Source organism: Schistocerca cancellata, chromosome 1 (genome assembly GCF_023864275.1).
Source record: "Schistocerca cancellata isolate TAMUIC-IGC-003103 chromosome 1, iqSchCanc2.1, whole genome shotgun sequence".
NCBI classification, from domain to species: Eukaryota; Metazoa; Arthropoda; class Insecta; order Orthoptera; family Acrididae; genus Schistocerca; species Schistocerca cancellata.
Window position 1 is genome coordinate 730540402 of NC_064626.1, and position 20256 is coordinate 730560657.

At 37.5% G+C, this 20256-nt stretch overlaps 1 protein-coding gene across 5 annotated transcripts in view; it reads left to right on the plus strand.

Annotated features, from left to right (window-relative positions):
• LOC126185227 (carnitine O-palmitoyltransferase 1, liver isoform) overlaps positions 1-20256 on the plus strand; it is a 249326-nt gene that overhangs the window by 196215 nt on the left and 32855 nt on the right. For 4 of the 5 annotated variants that reach the window (XM_049928110.1, XM_049928112.1, XM_049928114.1 and 1 more), the window contains 4 exons: positions 373-577; positions 5337-5444; positions 5645-5670; positions 16841-16918. In XM_049928110.1, coding sequence (XP_049784067.1) covers positions 373-577; positions 5337-5444; positions 5645-5670; positions 16841-16918 — 417 coding nt within the window. Of the gene's footprint in view, positions 1-372; positions 578-5336; positions 5445-5644; positions 5671-16840; positions 16919-17683; positions 17747-20256 lie in introns of all 5 variants that reach the window. The other variant, XM_049928115.1, reaches the window with a different exon arrangement.

The window sequence follows — 20256 nt, forward strand, 5'->3', positions numbered from 1 at the left end:
CAATAAAACAAATTGGCAGAATCATAAAAGTACATGTTGGGAAGTATGGGCTGTTGGATAATAAATGATATCCTGTATTTAGTAATAAATCCATTGTTACCTTAAATGTGTTTCAAATTTGATGAGTCATTGTTTTTATCTCCAAGAGGAATGTTTACATAGTTAATGAATCGTAATAATATTTGTTATGTTGTAGTCAATGTTACGGTTTCATTTCTTATCTGGCTGTTAATTTGCCAGTCTTCTAATCATTTTTTGTTGCTCATTTTGTGCATTAATAGGCTCTTATTAATAAATAAGATTTTATGTCCAATACTGAATATTTTTACGCAAATATGACTTAAAAATGGAAAATGTTACTATTGTTTGCAGACAAATAAAAAAAATTTTAGAAGACACTTCACCGCCAGCACCTGGGGAAGAAAAGTTAGCAGCACTGACAGCAGGAGAACGTACGCATTGGTCAAAAACACGAAAAGAATTCTTTTTCAAGGGAACTAACAGACAATCTTTAGATGCCATTGAAAGGGCTGCCTTTGTTGTTGCTCTTGATGATATTCCATATGAATATGATGAGGTAAGCTGATGAATTGTGAAATATAGTTATACACAGTAGATTGTATATACTAGAATACAGTAACAAAGATGCGGGAATCATCATGGCTCAGTTTCTGATTGGGTTGACACAGAAAGGATGTTAGTTAGAGTGAATGATACTCATTTGAGACAAACTAACTGTACATACAAAAAGTCACACTACCTGTAGGTGCTCCAGAATATTCATAAATATGGAAACGGTGATGACTTTGAACAAGAGAATGGTGTTATCCAAGACAGTGTTTTAAGTGTGACTGTATTCTTTGTTTCTGGACAACTTCTCTATATTTTTTCCCTCGTAAAGCCTAGCAATGGCAACTCATCAGCTGCAGGTCACGATCAGAAGTTTGGAGGAATAGACAGAGAAGAGAGATTTTAATTTATCAACAATGTAGACTGTGTCTGAGTCTTTCTTAACTGTTCACGTTTCTTTTGTAACTCACTTGAGTTGAGGATGTAGGGCTTAATTCTCATTTTTAAAGGAACAGTGAGGTTTCTGTGGCCCTCACATTTAGTTATAAGCTTACCTGGTTACCATACAATAGGGACTTGAAAGCTTGCTACCTAAAATCCCTTAATAGTTTAAAACACACTGCTGAAAAAAAAATAATACTGCACCTGGAAAGACTATGTTGATTTTGATGTGATGACAGCATATGCCACCTGGAGGATAGTAGATGCACTGAGAATGGTTTTAACATCATCTACCAACAGATAGCATAGTGCCCTGGTTGCCAGAATGCTATCTATGTGTACCTTGTAATAGGGCATGCTTTCAGCCAGAAGGTTCAGTGTGGTGCAAACATGTGAAGCAAGCAGGCAACCATACAACAGAGGCACTCTCATGCTTCCTGAATGTCCATGCAGTACAGACACACGCCACGTACATCAAATTGTAAGGGCAGCAGTGGCAGCATTAACAGCTGCCACAGCACAGATAAGAGGGCTTGTGAGTCCAGACATGTCACACAAACTGTTGTGAACCAGTTATTAGAGTGGGACTAAGAGCGCACACATCTCTAGCCCATCTTCCACTCATGTCAAAGCATCAAACCTCTGTGGCTTAACTGGTGCTGTCAGAGGATCACTTGCAAGATGGAATGGCACACGGTGGTCTTCAGCGATGAAAGCAGGTTCTGCCCACACTCAAGTGACCATCGTTTGCATGTACAAGGACTACCCAAAAAAAAGGAAAAAGAAAACACAGAATAACATTACCATGGGTGGAGCTTGTGTAGAATGCATTTCTGCCACTAGGAGTGTATACCGCAACTCATTGCCAGTTCAGTGGCACTTGTGTTGTCGACCTCACTTGTTCTGTTCATCTGCAGTGATTGTTTTTGCTAGTGCTGTTTTGTTTTTTGTGATGGTAAGTTTAAGTGAACAGCACGCAGCTGTGAAATTTTGTTTTCTACTCTGTAAAAATGCTGCTGAAAGTGTTTTAATGTTGGAAACAGCTTACCAAGATGATGCTATGGGAAAAACTCAAGTGTACGAGTGGTTGCTGTATTTAGAAATGGCGACTTGTCGATTGATGACAAACTTCATTCTGGACGCCCATCAACTGCCCGAATGGACAAAAATATTGAAAAAATTTGAGAGCTTGTGCTCACAGACCATTTGATCAACTGTTAGAGATTAGTGGCTATCTTGGAGCTCAGTTCAGCAAATTTTAACAGAAGATTTGGGAATGAAGTGGGTAGTTGCCAAGTTTGTTCCTCAGGTTCTGACTGACAATCAAAAGGAAAGATGAGTTGAAACATTGTGTTTTGAAACACCACCTTGAAACTGATCCAGATTTTCTATCAAAGGTCATTCATTACTGGTGACGAGTCATGGTGCTGTGGTTATGAGCCAGAAACAAAGCAACAGTCAAGCCAGTGCAACATGTCCTCTCCACTGTACTGTGTCCAAAAAAAGTCTTGAAGTCAAATCAAACATCAAAACAATGCTGATTTTCTTTTTTGATGCCAAGGGCTTAGTTCATTCAGAGTTTGTTCCCCTAGGTCAGACCAGCAATCAAACCTTTCATTTGGCAGTTTTAAAAAGATTGTGCAACAGTGTTCATTAAAAACGAGCTGGTGCCAGACAGGAGACTTGTTCTTCCATCACGACAATACATCTGCACACAGCCATCTCTGTTAGTTTTCGGCCAAATATGACATAGTTCCCCTGTTCCACGCACCTTACTCGTCTGACCTTGTTCCGTGTGACTTTTTCTTATTTCCACACATGAAAAGGGGTATTAAAGGACACTGATTTGGTAACACTGAAGAAGTCAAGTAAAGAATGAGGGAGAAGCTTTCAGCCATTTCTAAACATGACTGCAAAAACTATGTCAAACAGTGGAAGTGCAGGTTGGACAAATGTATTAGCTGGAATGCAGAGTATTTTGAAGGGGATAAGGTAGGTTTGTAAACAATTTGAAAATATATAGTTTTTTTTGGTAAGCCCTCATAGACCTGGTGAGTGCTGCTTGTAGAGTGCATTCATCCAAGACAACATTGACCCCATCTGCAGTCCTTATAGTCTGGGGTGCGGTAAGTTACAACTCTTCATGTTTGGTGTTTCTGGAGGGTACACTGGTCAGTGCTCAGTATGTGCAGAATGTTGTTAGACCCATTCTTTTGCTGATCATGTGTTGTTCCAAAAGGATAATGGTTGCCCACACACTGTCTGTGAAACCCAATGTGCTCTGCAAGATGTGCAGCAACTTCCCTGGTGAACACAATCTCTGGACTTGTCTCCAGTTGAGTAGGTGTGAGATATGGTGGGATGAGGAGTGACTTGTGTGACTCATGAATGAAAAACTCTTACAGAACTATGTGAACATGTCGAGCAGGTGTGGCATAACTACCCCAGGATTATATTCACTATCAGTATGATCGATTGGATGCCAGTGTCAGTTCCTGCATTGTGTGTGTAGATGCTACAGCACACACTGATATGGGTGTTTCAGCATGGGTTTATACCTGGTACCTCAGAGCCCCTTGTGCTATTGACCTGTGAATGTAATCATTTCATGTACTCCATCTGCACTGTTGCAACAAAACTGAGTGAATTGGAAAGCTCTACAATGGTGTACTAATTTTTTTTTTTTTCAGCAATGTAGATTTAGCCACAGTTCATGGGGAGCTACTACCCTATTTCATAGGGAGCAGACCGCACTTTATGGCTCCAGTTTTACAGAGTCTTTGTGCAAATTCAGCTTGATTATGCATGCACTTTGTATGGTTCTGTAAGACCTTCTTGTATAAAAATGGTGGATATTGTGCACCATGAAAAAATGAAGTTGGACATTGGTGCCTTTAGAAACAGCCCCATACAAAGTCTCTGTGATGAGGCTAGTGAGCTGCTGCTTCATATCAGATGGCAACTCCTCATGGAATGATAAGCAAAAGCAATCATTGATTGGCGGCACCACGGAGTGCTGTGTCACAACGACCCTATATGTTAAATTAAAAGGAAGGTCAGCGTTGGCCGTAATATTGATGTTTTGTTGATATCGGAATCGATTTTCGATCACATAGTGATCATCTTCAGTGCTGTGGTGTACAAATTAAACTCAGACACTGGTATTAAGTTATCAATAACCAAAACTGAGAAGCGATCACAATGAGTTATAAGACACTGGTATCAAGTTATCAATAACCAAAACTGAGAAGCGATCACAATGAGTTATTGTGATTGCTTCTCAGTTTTGGTTATTGATAACTTGATACCAATGTCAGAGTTTAATTTGTACACCACAGCACTGAAGATGATCACTATGTTATCGAAAATCAATTCTGATATCAATAAAACATCAATATTACGGCCATGTAATCTTCAAATTTTGCTGCACCTACTGTGTCGCATTCTACGTGGGCATGACTAACAAGCTGTCTGCCTATATCAATGGCCATCATCAAACTGGCCAAGAGACAGGTGGACAACCCAGTTGCTGAACATGCCACCCAACACAATGTGCTTCACTTTAATGACTGCTTCACAGCATGTGCCATTTGGATTCTTCCTACCAGCACCAGCTCTTCTGAATTGTGCAACATATTCTTTGTTATTGTAACCCCTCTGGCCTCAGCCTATATGCTTCTTTGCCCCCCCCCCCCCCCCCCCTCTTTCCCTATGCTGCCACCAGCAGCCTTATCTGACCCCCAACATCCTTGCACACTTCCACTGGAAACATTAGCATCTTCCCCCCATTCCTCTCCCCCTTCCTGCCCCACGCCACTTGCACATCACCTACCCCAACAGATTGCTGCTTATGTCAGACACACTCGCAGTCAGCCCGCTAGTGGCCAGAGACAGTAGCCATGTGCGTGTAAGTTGTTGTGTGAATGTGTGAGAGTTCTACTTCTGACGGAAGATTTGTGAGGTAACAGGCATATTAAAAACTAGTAACTTACAACTGTGTAGTTGGAAAGATGTTTCTTACCGATTAAAATAAAGGCATACAATTCAGTAGTCCTACAGATTTTTTGTATCCCTGCATATTTATTTTGTAGATTGTGTGCTGTAGACATTCAAACTGTTGAGTCTGTGATATTTTGGGTAGAAGTACACCAAACCGTATTTATGCATGACGAGAACTGTTGTCTTCAAAAATATTTACATATAGATATGAGAATGTTAGTGTAATTAAAGCTACTCAGATTTATCATTGTTATCTAATGTTTCTAAGAAACTTTGATGACAGCAACAAAAATAATTAAAAACTATGGTGTTTTAATCTCTTGCAGAAAGATCCTAGCAAACTAGACAAATTTGGACACATACTACTTCACGGAAAAGGCTATGATCGCTGGTTCGATAAGTCTTTTACCCTTTGTGTTGGATCTAATGGTCGTGTAAGTGTTATTACTTGTTTAATACATTTATTATTAGTAATATTTGGTTTAAATGTTTGTGTAATATTCTTAATAATGCAAATACGTAGAAATTTTCTGAACTGTATTTACGATTTCATGCATATAGTATTTCAAATGTGAATGTAATATATGTGTGTGATGTGTACATCCATTACATGTTGTTTACTTTTCTCTTTCAGATTGGTTTCAATGCAGAACATTCTTGGTGAGTAGCATGAACAAAGAGTCCAATTTTCTTGATACTTTTTAAATCTGTGTACTGGTATTTTACAATAACGATAATAATAATACAAATAATAATAATAATAATAATAATAATACATCAACACAATACAGCTACATCCAAAAATATATATACAACTACAGAAATCTGTAATTATTGATACATGTTCAATTACCCGAAAGTTCCTAAATGCAATGTAACATATATCGTACAGTTAAAAGGAAGTCATGCTTGATTAAGGTCTGCATCACTTTCCATTTTTAACCAGACATAATGTCTGAGAAAGAAAAGAAAGGAAGAAAGAAATAATAATAATAATAATAATAATAATAATAATAATAACAATAATAATAATCATAATCATATAAAGTTTACAAGCATTCTTCAAAAGTGATTGGAGCAGTGTTGCAAAGCAGTTTGGAACTTGATTCTCTCTCCAGTTTTTCTGATTTCTGTAAATCAATTAAAGCAAATGCTGGGATAGTGCCTTTGAACTATACAAAGTCAGTTTTCTTCTCCATCCTAGTCCGGTATGCATTTGTGATTAATCTTTAATGATGTTTTCATCAATGTGTATGTTAAACACTTATCTTTCTCCCTTCCTTTTATAAAATGAAGAGTTCAACAATATAAAGATGAATTGTTATATCCAAAGCCAGTTAAAGCTTAAATAAAAAATTATCTGTGGAACTTGTATTTTGACACCACACTTACCCACTGTTTATTAAACGGTGGGTTTTTCTGAGCTATTCATCTCATATTTTTGGAACTGTTTAAGATATATTTCTCTTTGACCCTGATGTATTGTAAGAAAGTCCTCACTAAAGGATGTATAGTCTTCTTCCATAGCGTTGTTAGAGAGATATCGGTATCGATATCACATTTTCAGATGGAACTATGGTAATTCCTACTGTTAATATTGTGTATATGAAAGAGATGAATTGAGTCTTTTTCTCTTTAAAATTCAAAACGTAGTTTAGGAGTGATCACAATATTTAGAACTTAATATTTATATGTTTTGGACATCAAACTTATTGCTGTATTATGCGAAAATTAGTTACCTCACACCTAAATAAGGAAATAAGTCATGTCAGATAAGGTAGAGAATCCCCTCTGACCGAGGCAGGGTGAGGTTATTGGAGTTTATCTAATTGGTTCTTGGTTCATCGAAGAAACATTAATAGGCAGCAGATTTGCACAATTTCTTTGTGAAGTGCTACCGCTCTTCTAGATGAAGTACCCCTTGAAACATGTAAATAACTGGTAGCAGCAGGATAGTTGTCCAGCTCATCGCTCACTTGGGGCTAGGAAGGTGCTCACCTGCTCTTTACTTGTTCTTGAATGGGAAGTGAAGATGGCATCAGTTGGCCTGCATGTTCACCTGATTTGACACCACAGGAATTTTTATCTCTGCATTAGCCTCAAAGATTAAGTCTTCACAGTAGTTATGATGATCCAAGATATTTTTAAACTTTGCATTGTTGTAGTATGTGCAACGCTATCAAAGGAATCTCTTTACTTTGCCTAGAAATCTCAGCACCAGTAATTGCAAATGTTTATAGCAGTAGAAGATGGGCATTTTGAAAACTGTGGCATACATGGAATTTTATGAACACTTTATTTTGTGAATTCCATTCCACTGCTGTTCCTGATGTAATTTTACAATATAAGTGTGCGAATAAAATCTTCTCAGGCCTCTAGTTGTGTCAAGTGGCTGTATATCCATGAGCTTTTGGCCAAATGCTCCTCAAACATTGTCAACTGTTTGCTGTGTGGCTGCTGTCACAATCCTTATATATCCATGGTTCTAACTGTGACGTTACTGGTGGTCAGTTCAACATCATATGAGACAATACCACTGTTCTGCAACTACCAAACACACTTAATCCTTGCTGTGCTCAGTTGCAAACTGCCATTTGTAGTGATGATGATAACAGATATTTTAATCAGGGTAGCTTCTTTAATTGTACTATCACAGAAACCATTGGCCTTTGCTGATGGCATAAAGTTTCTGATACCCAGACTTTGCACCAGTGTCCTGGTTTAAATACTAGACCTCTCCACAATGTCGCATGAAGTGAGGGCATGAGAGACAGTGGTACATCTGTCAGATGGGAACATTCAGCTCTGTGGCCCCTTGGTGCTCTTTGAGAAGAGCAGTCTGTGTGCCGGCACAGAGCTTTACCCTCTCCTTTCTAGCATCATCTCTAACACAAACATGACTCTGCACTATGCACACACATTACAGTCACCTGGACTTAACAGATACACCTATGCACACAGTTCTCATACTTTGTGAAGGAAAGGTGCCTGTGGGTGCAAAGTACAAGGAAAACCTTTAGATTTCGGTAGCTTTAACTGCTCTTCAGGGTCTTCCAGCCATTGGTGTTATACAACTTCATTTGTTATTAGTCTTTGTGATAAAATAGGGGTCGGTGACTGCAATTTTGTGTCAATTTTCCAATGAGCATTCAGCTAATTCTGATTTCTCCAAATAGGCACCTCTTTTGTGCACACAGTCTGCCTCACATAATGTTATCTGCACTCAAAAGGTATTTTCTGTAAATGTCAATTGTGAGGCCTACAATTTCTTTCACAACTGGATGAATTACTTGATTTATGTATCTTCAGGAGCCACCTAATCTTCCCTGCCACTGAACCTCAGAAAGGCAAAAATGCAACTTTTTACTCTCCTCCTTTTCAGCGTTCCAGTTGCTGATAGATCTTGAAATTGCTTTCAATATTTGTTTGTTGATGTAGCCATGCATATAGTTCTTGTGCCAAGTTTTAAACATCAGAAATGGCTTCTGCTCAATGAACCAAGATCCTGTCACTGATGCACTTTTGGAATGAGCAGTGACAGCTGTAAATATGCAGATGCCAGTTTGTATGAGATGGTTTCCTGTACACACTGTAGCTGAGAACATGTGTTATGTTTCTGTCAGACAAAGATGTCAACCTACACTGTAAAATACACAAAATTGCATTCAGTGACACTTTTATCATCACAAAGGCTAATTTTTCTGGGGTAACATAATTGAAGGATCTATAAAGAGCAAAAATCTGATAACATCATTAATAAAGATGGCAGTTTGCAACTGAGCACACTGTGGAACCCAACCACCATGAGATTGGAGTGGGAGCAGTAAATGTAGGACAGAAACAGATTGAGCGCCAGTGTGTCATAGCCAGTACCATAACAATTCAAGGATGAGGGCAGCAACTACACACCAATCAATTACCACTTGACCATGTTTAGGATCACTCGGACAATAGTCTGTGTCTAAATAAATGCTTGACACAGCAGGAAGCCAGAGAGGATTTTATTGAGTCATATCACCTCAAGACCATATATCCATCGTAGGTGTGTATCAAATTAAATTCCTATTATGTAAAGGTTTTTAACTACTGCTACCAGTCACAAAAACTGTTAACTAATGTATTATTTAATTACTGTGCAACATGTTTCGAGGGTATACCTTATCATTAGGCTATATGGTATTACAAAAACAGTTTCACAATAGGTTCATGCAGATGTTAAAGTCTTTTCATAAATGCTGTGGTTATCCTGTGGAAGAAGAGAACAATTAGTAAGAGGTGATGTCACTTTATAAGCTGGAATGATGTTTGCATGAATGTGTTTTGTAATTAGCAATTGACAATATTTGCATTGCAAATGCAAAGTTGCTTAGTGTGTTTGCTAGGTGCTCGTTGTGTGCCTGCCAGCTCATATTTTTATCCAATAATTTGACTAAATCAAGTTCTTCTATATCTCAGTTGTTGTGAACAATCTTAATCTGCTCACATTTTGTCTGTCTGGTTTGGAATTGCATCATGTGAGTCTTAGATATGTTTAGATGCAACCCATTTAGCTGATGCCAAGTTTCTAAGGTACTGAGGGTGCCGAGACGGATTTGGGAATTTTTTCCGACATCTGATTTGCAACTAAGGCAAAAGTATCATCTGCAAATAGAACTGGTAACTCATTAATATGGAGCCATGTGAACTACCTTAATATATTTTCTTCCAGTGGGAATAGTAATTTGTACCATTTAAAAAAATGCTGACTCTTTGTTTTCTGTTTGTTAAGAATGATTTATGCCATTGTAGGGCACTGTCCCTAATGCCATACTTTTCAAATTTCTAAATAACTAATGTGTGGTTCACAGAATCAAACGCCTTTGTGAGGTCGCAGAAAATTCCTGCCACCGTATTGCTCTTGCCTAATAATGTACTTATTTTCTCAATGAAGATGTTCACTGCATCTGTGGTGTTTTTCCCTTCTTGAAAACCAAATATATTGTTTAGAATATTTTGCAATGAAATTTTGGATTTGGGCAACAGCAACTTCGTCAAATATTTTAGGTATGAATGGGAGAATTGAGATAGGACGATAATTTCCTATCATCTCTCTTGATCCATTTCTGAAGAAAGGGTTGACATCAGCATGTTTCAGTAACTTTGGGAAACAGTCCTCTTCAAAACACTGATTTATTATTTGAACTAATAGGTTTGCAATTTTGTTGTGTACTGCTTTAATAACTTTGGTGGGTATTCCACCCAATCCTGCAAATTTTTTGTTTTTTAGTGCTATGATTGTGTTTTCTACAGCCTTCATAGAAACTTTCAAAAATTTTGTGAATTTTTCAGACTTCTCATTTAGCCCAAATGGGTTTACTTTGTTGTAATAATCTGTTACATTCACATCAGACTTTGCTACATTTATAAAGAATTCATTAAAGACTCTGGTATTTGAGTAGGACTTCCAAAGTGTTTCCTTCAATGTTAATTTCTGAAATTTCTTGGTTACAGGCTTTAGCACATAACCCAGATTTAATGACTGATTTTGTTTGCATAAGGCAGATGTCAACAGTATCCCTTGCAGTTCTGGGATGTCATACATTGGTCATACTTTCAGGACTGTGTATTGAGCATGTGTGTCCCACACACTTAAAACAGTTGACCAAATCTGCTATTACAGCACACTGCCATGGTACCATTCATTGTATGAAATACAACATGGAGTTTATAACATGCACTTACAGCTATTGAGATAATGTTATTAAGGAAGCAGTTGAGATTAAATTAGTGAGTGACCTTGTAAATAGAGACTGAAGTTTTTGCCTAAATTCTGCTTGGAATGTTGCTCTCTACCTGGTCAGACAATGCAGAACCAAGAGTCAATTCTACTCAAGCAGTGGTAATTAATTTTCAGTTTAGGTAACTTCTGACATCAGTCATCTTGGGTTGTGTGGTGGCACAAGTGATTTTGTGTGTGTGTGTGTGTGTGTGTGTGTGTGTGTGTGTGTGTGTGTGTGTGTGTGTGTGTATGTGTTGAGAGAGAGAGAGAGAGAGAGAGAGAGAGAGAGAGAGAGAGAGAGAGAATAACCAAACATCTGTTGGAGAAAAACTTCAGCAGATATAATTTCTCCTTCCTTCTTGTTTCACTTATTGTATTTTTGTGGTTATGAAAGTCGGCATATATTTTTTGTCACATTGTTACGTTCTTCATGTTCCTCAAATTTTATCTCATCTGCTAATCACAAGGAACCTTTTCACCAATGATACTAGTCACTGCTATTTGACATATATGGAAAATTAGGCACAAAGCAACCAATAATGTTTTACAGTAACACGATTTAATATGCATAAAACAGAAACTACTTCATAAGATCACGTTTCTTGTATGGGATATCAATGTGGGAACACCTTGTAAGTTTCATAAGACTTCCTGTAGCACAGAGAGATAGTTTAATATCTGTCTCCAATCATGGTGTAATGAATACATTGATCTCCATATTTCAGAATTTGCAGCTGAATTGGTGCCATCATCACAACTTCCCTAGCTGTTTTCCTCTGTTGTGTCAAATGCATATCCCAATTGCCTAATATCTGAACTCCAACCAGTCTGTGAATTAAAGATAGGCCACATGCCACTTGTGTTATATTGAATATTTCCTGCTGATGACATTGATTTTGTGTTGAGTGTCTGCTCCCAAGGTGTTACTGTTATTGGAGTGGTGTTATTTCCAGCTTGAGCTGCCTACATTGAGTATCAGCTTCAACTCTTTAGTTATTCGAAAGTGTGTACCTTTATTCTGCAAATTACCTGGCACTCTAATCTCTTATCACCACATTTATTGCATAGTCCAAGAAGTTTTGCACCAACACCACTAACACAGCATAGTAGACAAATTAATTTTGTTGGAAGAATTGATATACACAGAAAACCACATTTCTCAATATACTAAGAGTACTTGAAAAATATAGATAGAAGGAAACGGCTAATGTTATGAAAGACTGTCTGGCACACAGTTTTTCCAGTCCACATTTTGGTCGGGTTTCAAAAAGTCACAAGCTGAAATTTGCACTCTACGCACATGAGATGATCACTACAAAAAATATCAGCTGTTGAAGTATTGTGGGAACAGCAGATTTCAGAAATCTGAAGATTATCAGTTTCATTGAGAACTCTTGAAAGATCACAATTATTACATATTCAAATGTACATTTTGTTTCATATGAATTTTGTACTGATTCATAATTTTACCTGGTAGCATTATTTCAGTGACATATGAGAGCTGCCCCAGAAGTACACAGACTAACAAAGTTTGGGAAAAGACAATTTTATTTCTCTGGAAAGTCTCCTTTCAGCTCAATACACTTTTCCCATTGATTGTCAATAGTTTCAATACCCATTTCATAGTGAGAACTGTTGGTCTTCGCAAAATAGCTATCAATTGCAGACTCCACTTCATGATTGTTGGTACTCTTTTTATCACGAAGCCCATTTTTTCAAGTTTGGAAACAGAAAGTAATTGGAGGGAGCTAGAACGAGGAATGGGTGCATGAGAAGACAATCTGAAATTTAACTCATTGATTTTGACATGACGATTGTGTATATGTTAACTGGTGCATTGTCATGATGAAACAAAACTTCAATTTTTGCTAAACACAGCTGTTTTTGTATCATTTTAACACAAAAATGCTGAAATAAGTCTGTATAATGCTCATCATTCATTACTTTTTTTTTTTTGAAGATTTTCAGTGAAAATTATACCATGCGTATCCCAAAAAACTGATGTTGTGAATAGCCTGCAGATAAAACTGTCTGTGCCTTCTTTGGAGACACCTCTCTTTACATTCCAGTGTTTTTACTGTACCTTTATCTTATGTGTGAAGTGGTAGGCCCATGTTTCATCCAGGGTTATGAACTGGTGCAAAAACTCAAATTTTATTGTTGTGAAACACTCTAGTGAAAAATCCTCACAACACTGTTTTAGTTCCATTGTGAGTAAACACAGTACCAATTTTGTGCACAGCTTGATTTGATTTGGACAGGGAATCTAAAACAGCTTAGGTCCAACCCGCCACTGCCTGCATCGAAACCGAGTTTATTGTGTGGTATCACTCCCTGTATATCTAGTAAAGCCAAACAATGGCCTTAAATAGTGCAAGGATCCCTTTAGCAGGTTTTTGTCCTGAAAATTCTGTATCTTTTGCTCTCCAGTGCCATGCATTTGAAGATTAGGTGTGATGCAGTTTCTTCACCCTCATCACAGATCCCACATTTAGGGTCTTCTTCCATTATACCCATTGTGCGTAGTTGTTTCTTGAAATTCCCATAGCTGGTCATCAGTCCAGTCATGAGTTTGATCTCTTTCCTGTTCAATCCCAGAATTACAGAGTTTCTTTTAGAACATGGCTTGGGCATCATTACCTTACCATGTTTTTGTTTATGGACCTTGGTCCAATATTCTACGTGCTATTTCCTGAGCCATTTCCATTAGTTCTAGTTTGATCATAGTGTTGGTGATTGTCAGGACAGGTTCTGGTCCAAAAATGGAGTTGTTGCCCCCATCCTGGCCAATCTTGTCAGCTTGTTCATTGCCACGGATCTCTGAGTGGCCAGAGACCCACACTAGGTGTACCCTATTGCTTCCCTGTAACTCCACCAGAGCCCTGTGGCAATCTGCAACAATCTTAGATCTTGTTGCGGGAGCTGCCAGTGATTTCAGGGCTGCCTGGCTGTCTGATTAGATGTAGATGCTACGGTCATTGTAGCACCTATGCATATTCCCCTCCACAGATGCCTCAATTGCAGTAATTTCAGCTTGGAAAAGAGTCCAGTTTTCCTAGAGAGATGATGCCCTCCAGTCTTGGCTGAGCTCCATATGCCCCTGCCCCAATGCCTTGGTCTGATTTTGACCGATTGATGAACCAAACAATGTCCCCCGTATGGTGTTGAACTGTTTCTTCCCACTGCTCACTGCTTCCAATTATTATATTGTAAGGCTTGTTGAAGCAGTTGGGATTTATTATATAGTCGGCAAGCTTTTCCTCAGCCATTACTGTGTTTACCTCACTCACTATGTTAGTGTGTGAGTCTGGATATCCTGATGAAATCCAGTTTTTTTTCAGTTTTAAGTATGTTGTATGCCCCAGCTGCTGCCTCCATCTTGACACCAAAGGTGTAGTGGAGGCATGTCCAGCATGGCTTCCAGCCCAGCAGTTGGTGTGCTGCTAATTCCTCCTGTTATGGCTAAGCAGGCCAGTCTCTGCACCTTAGCAAGCCCCTTAGCTGCAACCTACAGTTCTACCTTCTTCCACCACACTATGGCCCTTTAGAAAATCCTAGGTCTAACCACTGTGGTGTATACACAGTTTATAGCTTTGGGGCTTAGGCCCCAGTTTTTATCACAAGCCCTTCAGGTACTCACTAGAGTACTTTTTGCCTTAAAGCAGCACAAGCACACAATATTGTTGATATTCCAACCTGGACTTTCCATTGTAAAAATGAAATAAGGCATTAAAAAATATTGATATATTCTGATATTAGAATGCTTAGTCATGGGCAGCCTTCACTGTCATCACGCAATGATAGACGATGACAGAGTGCACATATTGATACCACAGTTAGGTACACAGAGCTACGATCAAGTCTGAAAAAGAGAACTGAACCAGGAGAGCAGATAAAGATGACAAAGAAGGGATTTCTGTGAATCTTAGCAGACAGCTGGCACCATTGGTTTGTAGTCATAGCACAAGATACTTGAGCTTGCTGAGCAAATGAAATGGTATTTTTATGTGGATGACATTACTGTTGGAAAGTGATAAATGTCTGTAGTAAGACATGTCTCTGATGGCGACAAAGCTGCGGCTGCTTGTCTGCCTCAAAGTTCAAACTGAACAGGCAGGACATGGTGATAGCCAGACCTTTTATGGCTTAGTTGACACCATACTCCTGAAAGCTTTTGACTTCAAAAAATAGAGCCATTGTCAACTGCATGAGAGGGCAAGAGCTGAAGCAAACCTGCTGAGACAGAGAGCTGATCACATCAATTTGCCGACAGAGGTTTCCTTTTCTGGCCCAATTCCAACCACTGGGAAGGCAGATACTGCTGTTTCTCTAGGCCACTACAAGGAGGAAGAACGAATGTTTAAAACTTAAGTAGTTTTGAAAAGTTTCCATCATTTTGCATAAATTATTAACTCCTCTCAAAATGACAACAGTCAAAACTTTCTTCCAGAATTTGGGTCCTTAGCATATTGGGAATCATTATCATGAAGGTGCTTTTCTCTTGGAAATTTTATTAGTGGTTTAAATTGTGACTGAATTTTCAAGTAACTTCAAATAAAATTGATAGGGAAATTATAGGTACTCCAATGGATTAGCTTAGCTACCAAAGGATGCTGAATCTGTCATGTGATTAATTGCTTATTAATCATTACTTGACTCTCTTTGTTTGTGGCCTTGTGTGGTCACCCAAGCACGTCTCACCACATGGTGATCCTGAGGAGGTCCATGGTGTTACATGTTCACATTTTTTGAGAAGTAATGAATTTTAGGATATAGTTATCCACATAAGGATGAACAGTATATATTGGTACAGCAGTGAAGGGTGGTTGTCTCCATGATGTGAATTTTCCTTATTAAAAAGAACCATAGGTCTGACAACTTCAGCATAATCAAACTCCTTTTTTTGCCCACTGCCCCACACCGATCAAATAACTGTCGGCTGATCTTGTTGCCATTGCTTTTTTTCTGTTATTCATAACTTTTATGATGAAACGCAGCGCGCGCGCGCGCGCACACACACACACACACACACACACACACACACACACACACACACACACACTCTCTTTTATATAAGACTGTCCAATTTCAATACTGATTGTAGAAATCTAATACTCCATTTTGCTTACTTTCTCATATTACAAGCAGCCTATGCTTTTTTATTTTTCCTTATATGAATAATTGTTGATGGTATAGAAAAGGAGAAAGTTGGTGTTGTGGGTCAGATGTTTGACTTTCTTCCGGTTTAAATTTTGTTAGTTAAATATATATGTAAATATGTGCCATGCAGTATAATCTTAGCTTGTATTTCACTTTAAAATAAAGTTACTGTTAGTGCGGTGTTGAATGAAGAGAAACAGGAGTGTGCTGTTCCCTCGTTGAAGTACTCCTATGTTTAAAGTTTACATTAACTTGAATTAATGGTGCATTTTGTTTCTGATATTGCACACAATTTTAACATGCAGTATGTTGTCACACCAGAAAAGTAATATTTCTTGATTTGTTCACTGCAGAATTCAGTTTTAAATGACTTAAATAGAATTGTCTCCATAACTGTGGACACTCATTTTATAACAGTGGAGGATATTGAGTGAGACATAGAAAAGAAATTTCACGATGTCTGAAGTTTCAGTTGTCTTTGTTAATGACTGAGTATGTATAATGAGGATGCATAATGGCTCCTGCCTGCTAACATTATTCATTTGAAATATATGTCTGTGTGCATTCCTTATAGTGGCAGGCATGTAAAGACATTTACTGAGATAGCTTGTTAGATTTACTGTATTCCATTCTCTACTATTCCACATAAGAGCTTGCTGAGCCTCTTCATACATGCTGAGTCAACTCTGAAGAAGACTTTACAGTTGACTGTTACATGACTATATATAATTTGTATACTGCAGATTCACCAATATGTGGTCACCAGAGAATCCAGTTGAAGAGTTGAAGTGGATAACAATACTCTGTTATTTTTAGGTTATGTCCCTCAGTGGGAGTAATGTGGAGTCATTAGTGTGGTTTACAGAAACCTGATGGTGCAACATGTGAAAGGAGTGTGATGGGTTCTTGCAGGGCAGATGCAGCTATCATGTCGCACCTGTGGGAATACGTTGTGGTCGAGGAGGCAGCAGCAGTTGCAGCGAACAACTGGTAAAACACAACTCCAGCAGACCATTCTGTAGGGGTGATTTGTTTTTGAGGTTCAATTTTCTGTTTGGGCAAATCTTGCAAGTTTTCAGTATAAAAGCCTCAGCAATGTACATTACATAGCCAAAAATTTAACTTATTTGTTAATACTAGCAGAAAAAAGTTATATACACTTACTTGTGCTGTGAATTTTGCTAATCCTGTGCCAAATACTGTGCAAGAGGTGCCAGAGTATTGCATGTGGTACCACTATAACTAGCACAGAAAGTTTCAGTTCATGCAGTAGCATTTTATTTGTTTTTAAAAAGTGGCTGAGGATTTTATACATAGTTTTGTGCTAATACAATTATGACTTGTGAAAAATGCATACCTCTGGTTTTGGTTTATTTTTCAGGTTTATGTGCTGTAGCTACTCTCTTCTTTTAACATTAATTCCATTCTGTACCACTCTCCTGAGGAGCTTGGTGTGGCCTCTTCGTAGCCCTTTTCTTTGAAGCTTTGTATTTGTTTTAAAATGTGCATGTGTAATGTTTGTATCTTTTTCTAGTATTTTTATTTTATCTGTTTGTGTATTTTCAGAAATAGCATATACAACCCAATAATTTCAATTATTTCTTATTTCTGCAAATAATCCTTTCTTCTTATTTGCAGTTCTCCAAAACATTTGATTTTTCTTCTTGCTATGCTGAATATATTGGCTTCTATTAATAACCACGCTGTTTCTGTCTTACGTATAAAATGGCTGTGACTCTTTTCATTGGTTGCCAGGGCTGATGCACCAGTCATGGGCCATTTGTGGGAGTTTTCTTTTGCAACTGAACTCGAGTTGGGGTATGGTTTATTTTTTTCCTTCTGTAACAAATTTCTTAATTCTTGTATTACCCTTGCTTTGCACTAGTGTAGTTCTTTCTTCTGGGCCTCTTCCTTTGCTATGTAGTTCCTGGTTTTATTGAATGTTTACTACATTTTGATGTCAACCTTTTTTCATATATGGTGATGTATGTGTGTTTTTTGTGAAACATATATTAACATTTATGAATCCTATCCAATGTCTCCAAATTTCTTGAAGTAGGAGCATGATAACAGTTTTAATATGAGTGACTTTAAATGATAAATATAATGTATTACATATATTGTGTCATGACATTACCTTTAAGATGAGAAAGAGTAACTTTAGATGTACCTCAAGTGAGTGTTATATAACATTTAAAATTCATGATATATATATTGAAGCCGAAATTTCAGAAAATCTCCCACTGAGATAGGCCAAAGCTTATTGCAGGGACTAAAAATTTGTAGACTGTGATGACAGCCAGTATGAGTGCCATAACAGTACCTTCCTCCTCCCACTCTGCCCCCCCCCCCCAAAAAAAAAAAAACAAAAAAAAAAAAAACACAAACACACTTGTGCATGCAAACTGCATATAGCCATCACACCATACGAATAAAAGGTACTAGTAGGTACAGACAGTAAACATAAATTTAAAAAAATAAACACTTGTGAGGATGTGAAGTGTATGTAGTGAAAAGTGCACATAGAAATCAAGAGAAGAACTTCCTGGACTGCACAGGCCACCAGTATGTAGGCCCATGATGGCACATACATGAAGGAAATACCGTACAAAGTTCTAAGTGGAACCAAAAACCATCAAAACCTAGAGTAAGTGGTGCACCAAAAGCGACTTTTACCTTAATGTTAGGGAATTAATACCAAAGACTGTAATGCAGAAACATACAGACAAATTAATCATATAGCTATCATAATTAACCACATAGCTATTACATACATATGCAGTAAGGAACAAAATATGTATTGAAGTACAATGAAGATGTTTCAAAAATAAAAAGGTGTATGGCAATCAAGCAGCCTTTTATTTAGATACAGACACAGACCTGATACACTTAGATGATGATGTAATCAATTTAGTAACCTAGAAATGACAGATACAAAAAAAGAAAAAAAGGAAGTACCTTACTGAGAGGCCAGTTTAAGGTCGAGGAAGCCTAAAAGCCCTGATGAACGCCAGAATCCTGTTAAGTAATTCGTGTACTTTTTGAAAGTTATTATTCTACTTCCATATAATATGTGATGATGACATCTAATAAAATTTTGTAATCACATTGCCCCATAAACAAAGTTTTCGTGTCTTATACATATATAAAAGAGAAATGAGCATTGTTTATAGTGCATTGTGCTCATATTTTGAGAGTCACACTAATGAAAAAGGAGAAGAAAAAGTGACTGTTAACAACAAATATTATATCTACTATTTCTTTTATGTAATAACCCAGTGACACCTTCCATAGGTGCACGTAAAAACACCTAAAGCTGTTATTAGGACACTAAAATAAACCTGATAAAATTTCTAATTACTGGTTGCTGCAATTGATTGCACAATAATAAATCTGTGGAATTAGACCTCACACTTACAAATAGTGGTTCCTCCCCATCTACTAATCAAAAGTGATACAGGAAAGATGGGAAATGGTGATAGTACACAAAGTATACCTCCACCCCTACTCCTTCACCACACACCAAAAGGTGGCTTCCAGAATAGTATAGATGTAGATGCAGATCCATTTGTAACTAATTTCACTATTTTTTTTCTTTTCCTGTGACATTAGTTAACAGAATACATTTGCTACACATTTTTCTTTCTCATGTATAACAATTTCCAAGTTTTACTGTTGGCCAGTGTGTGTAGTTTAACCTGCCTGGCATAATATTATCAGTAAATTATTCCATTATTAAAACTGGATTTCATGTTGACAGTGTTCTAATTTTGTTATCAATACTTGGTAAGAAATAACTTTAAGTAATTTGTACAATAATTTTGTGTAATGAAACATTGAGTTATTTAGCTGTGGTGACTTACGCACATTATAATACAGGAGCCACAGGGAGTAAAAGATGATATGATAGAAAATGAGAAACAGGAATATCATCTAACTAGGAAAATGGAAAAAAAGAAAAAAACGGGGAATACATGGAAACAATAATGGCTTATAAGCTAACAATTATGGTGGCAAATTAATTAAAAAGCAAATGTAGTAGATTTTAGACCGTAGATCGTTACCTGTTTGTTCACAAAGTAATTTAAGAAGTGAATATGCAGTGATGCATCTTAAAAACACAAGTATCAGCATATTAATAAGAATTGATTGAATTAGATTAATAAATTGCAGCATCAATAATGGTAAATAATAATAATAATAGTAATAATAATTAACAGTAATAATAGTAATAGTAAGATTCCGTCCTGGGTCAAAGAATATTGGGAGTAGTGGATCAAGGGAACTTGGCACATGCAGCTGTTTGTGCATCCTCACCCTGGTACACA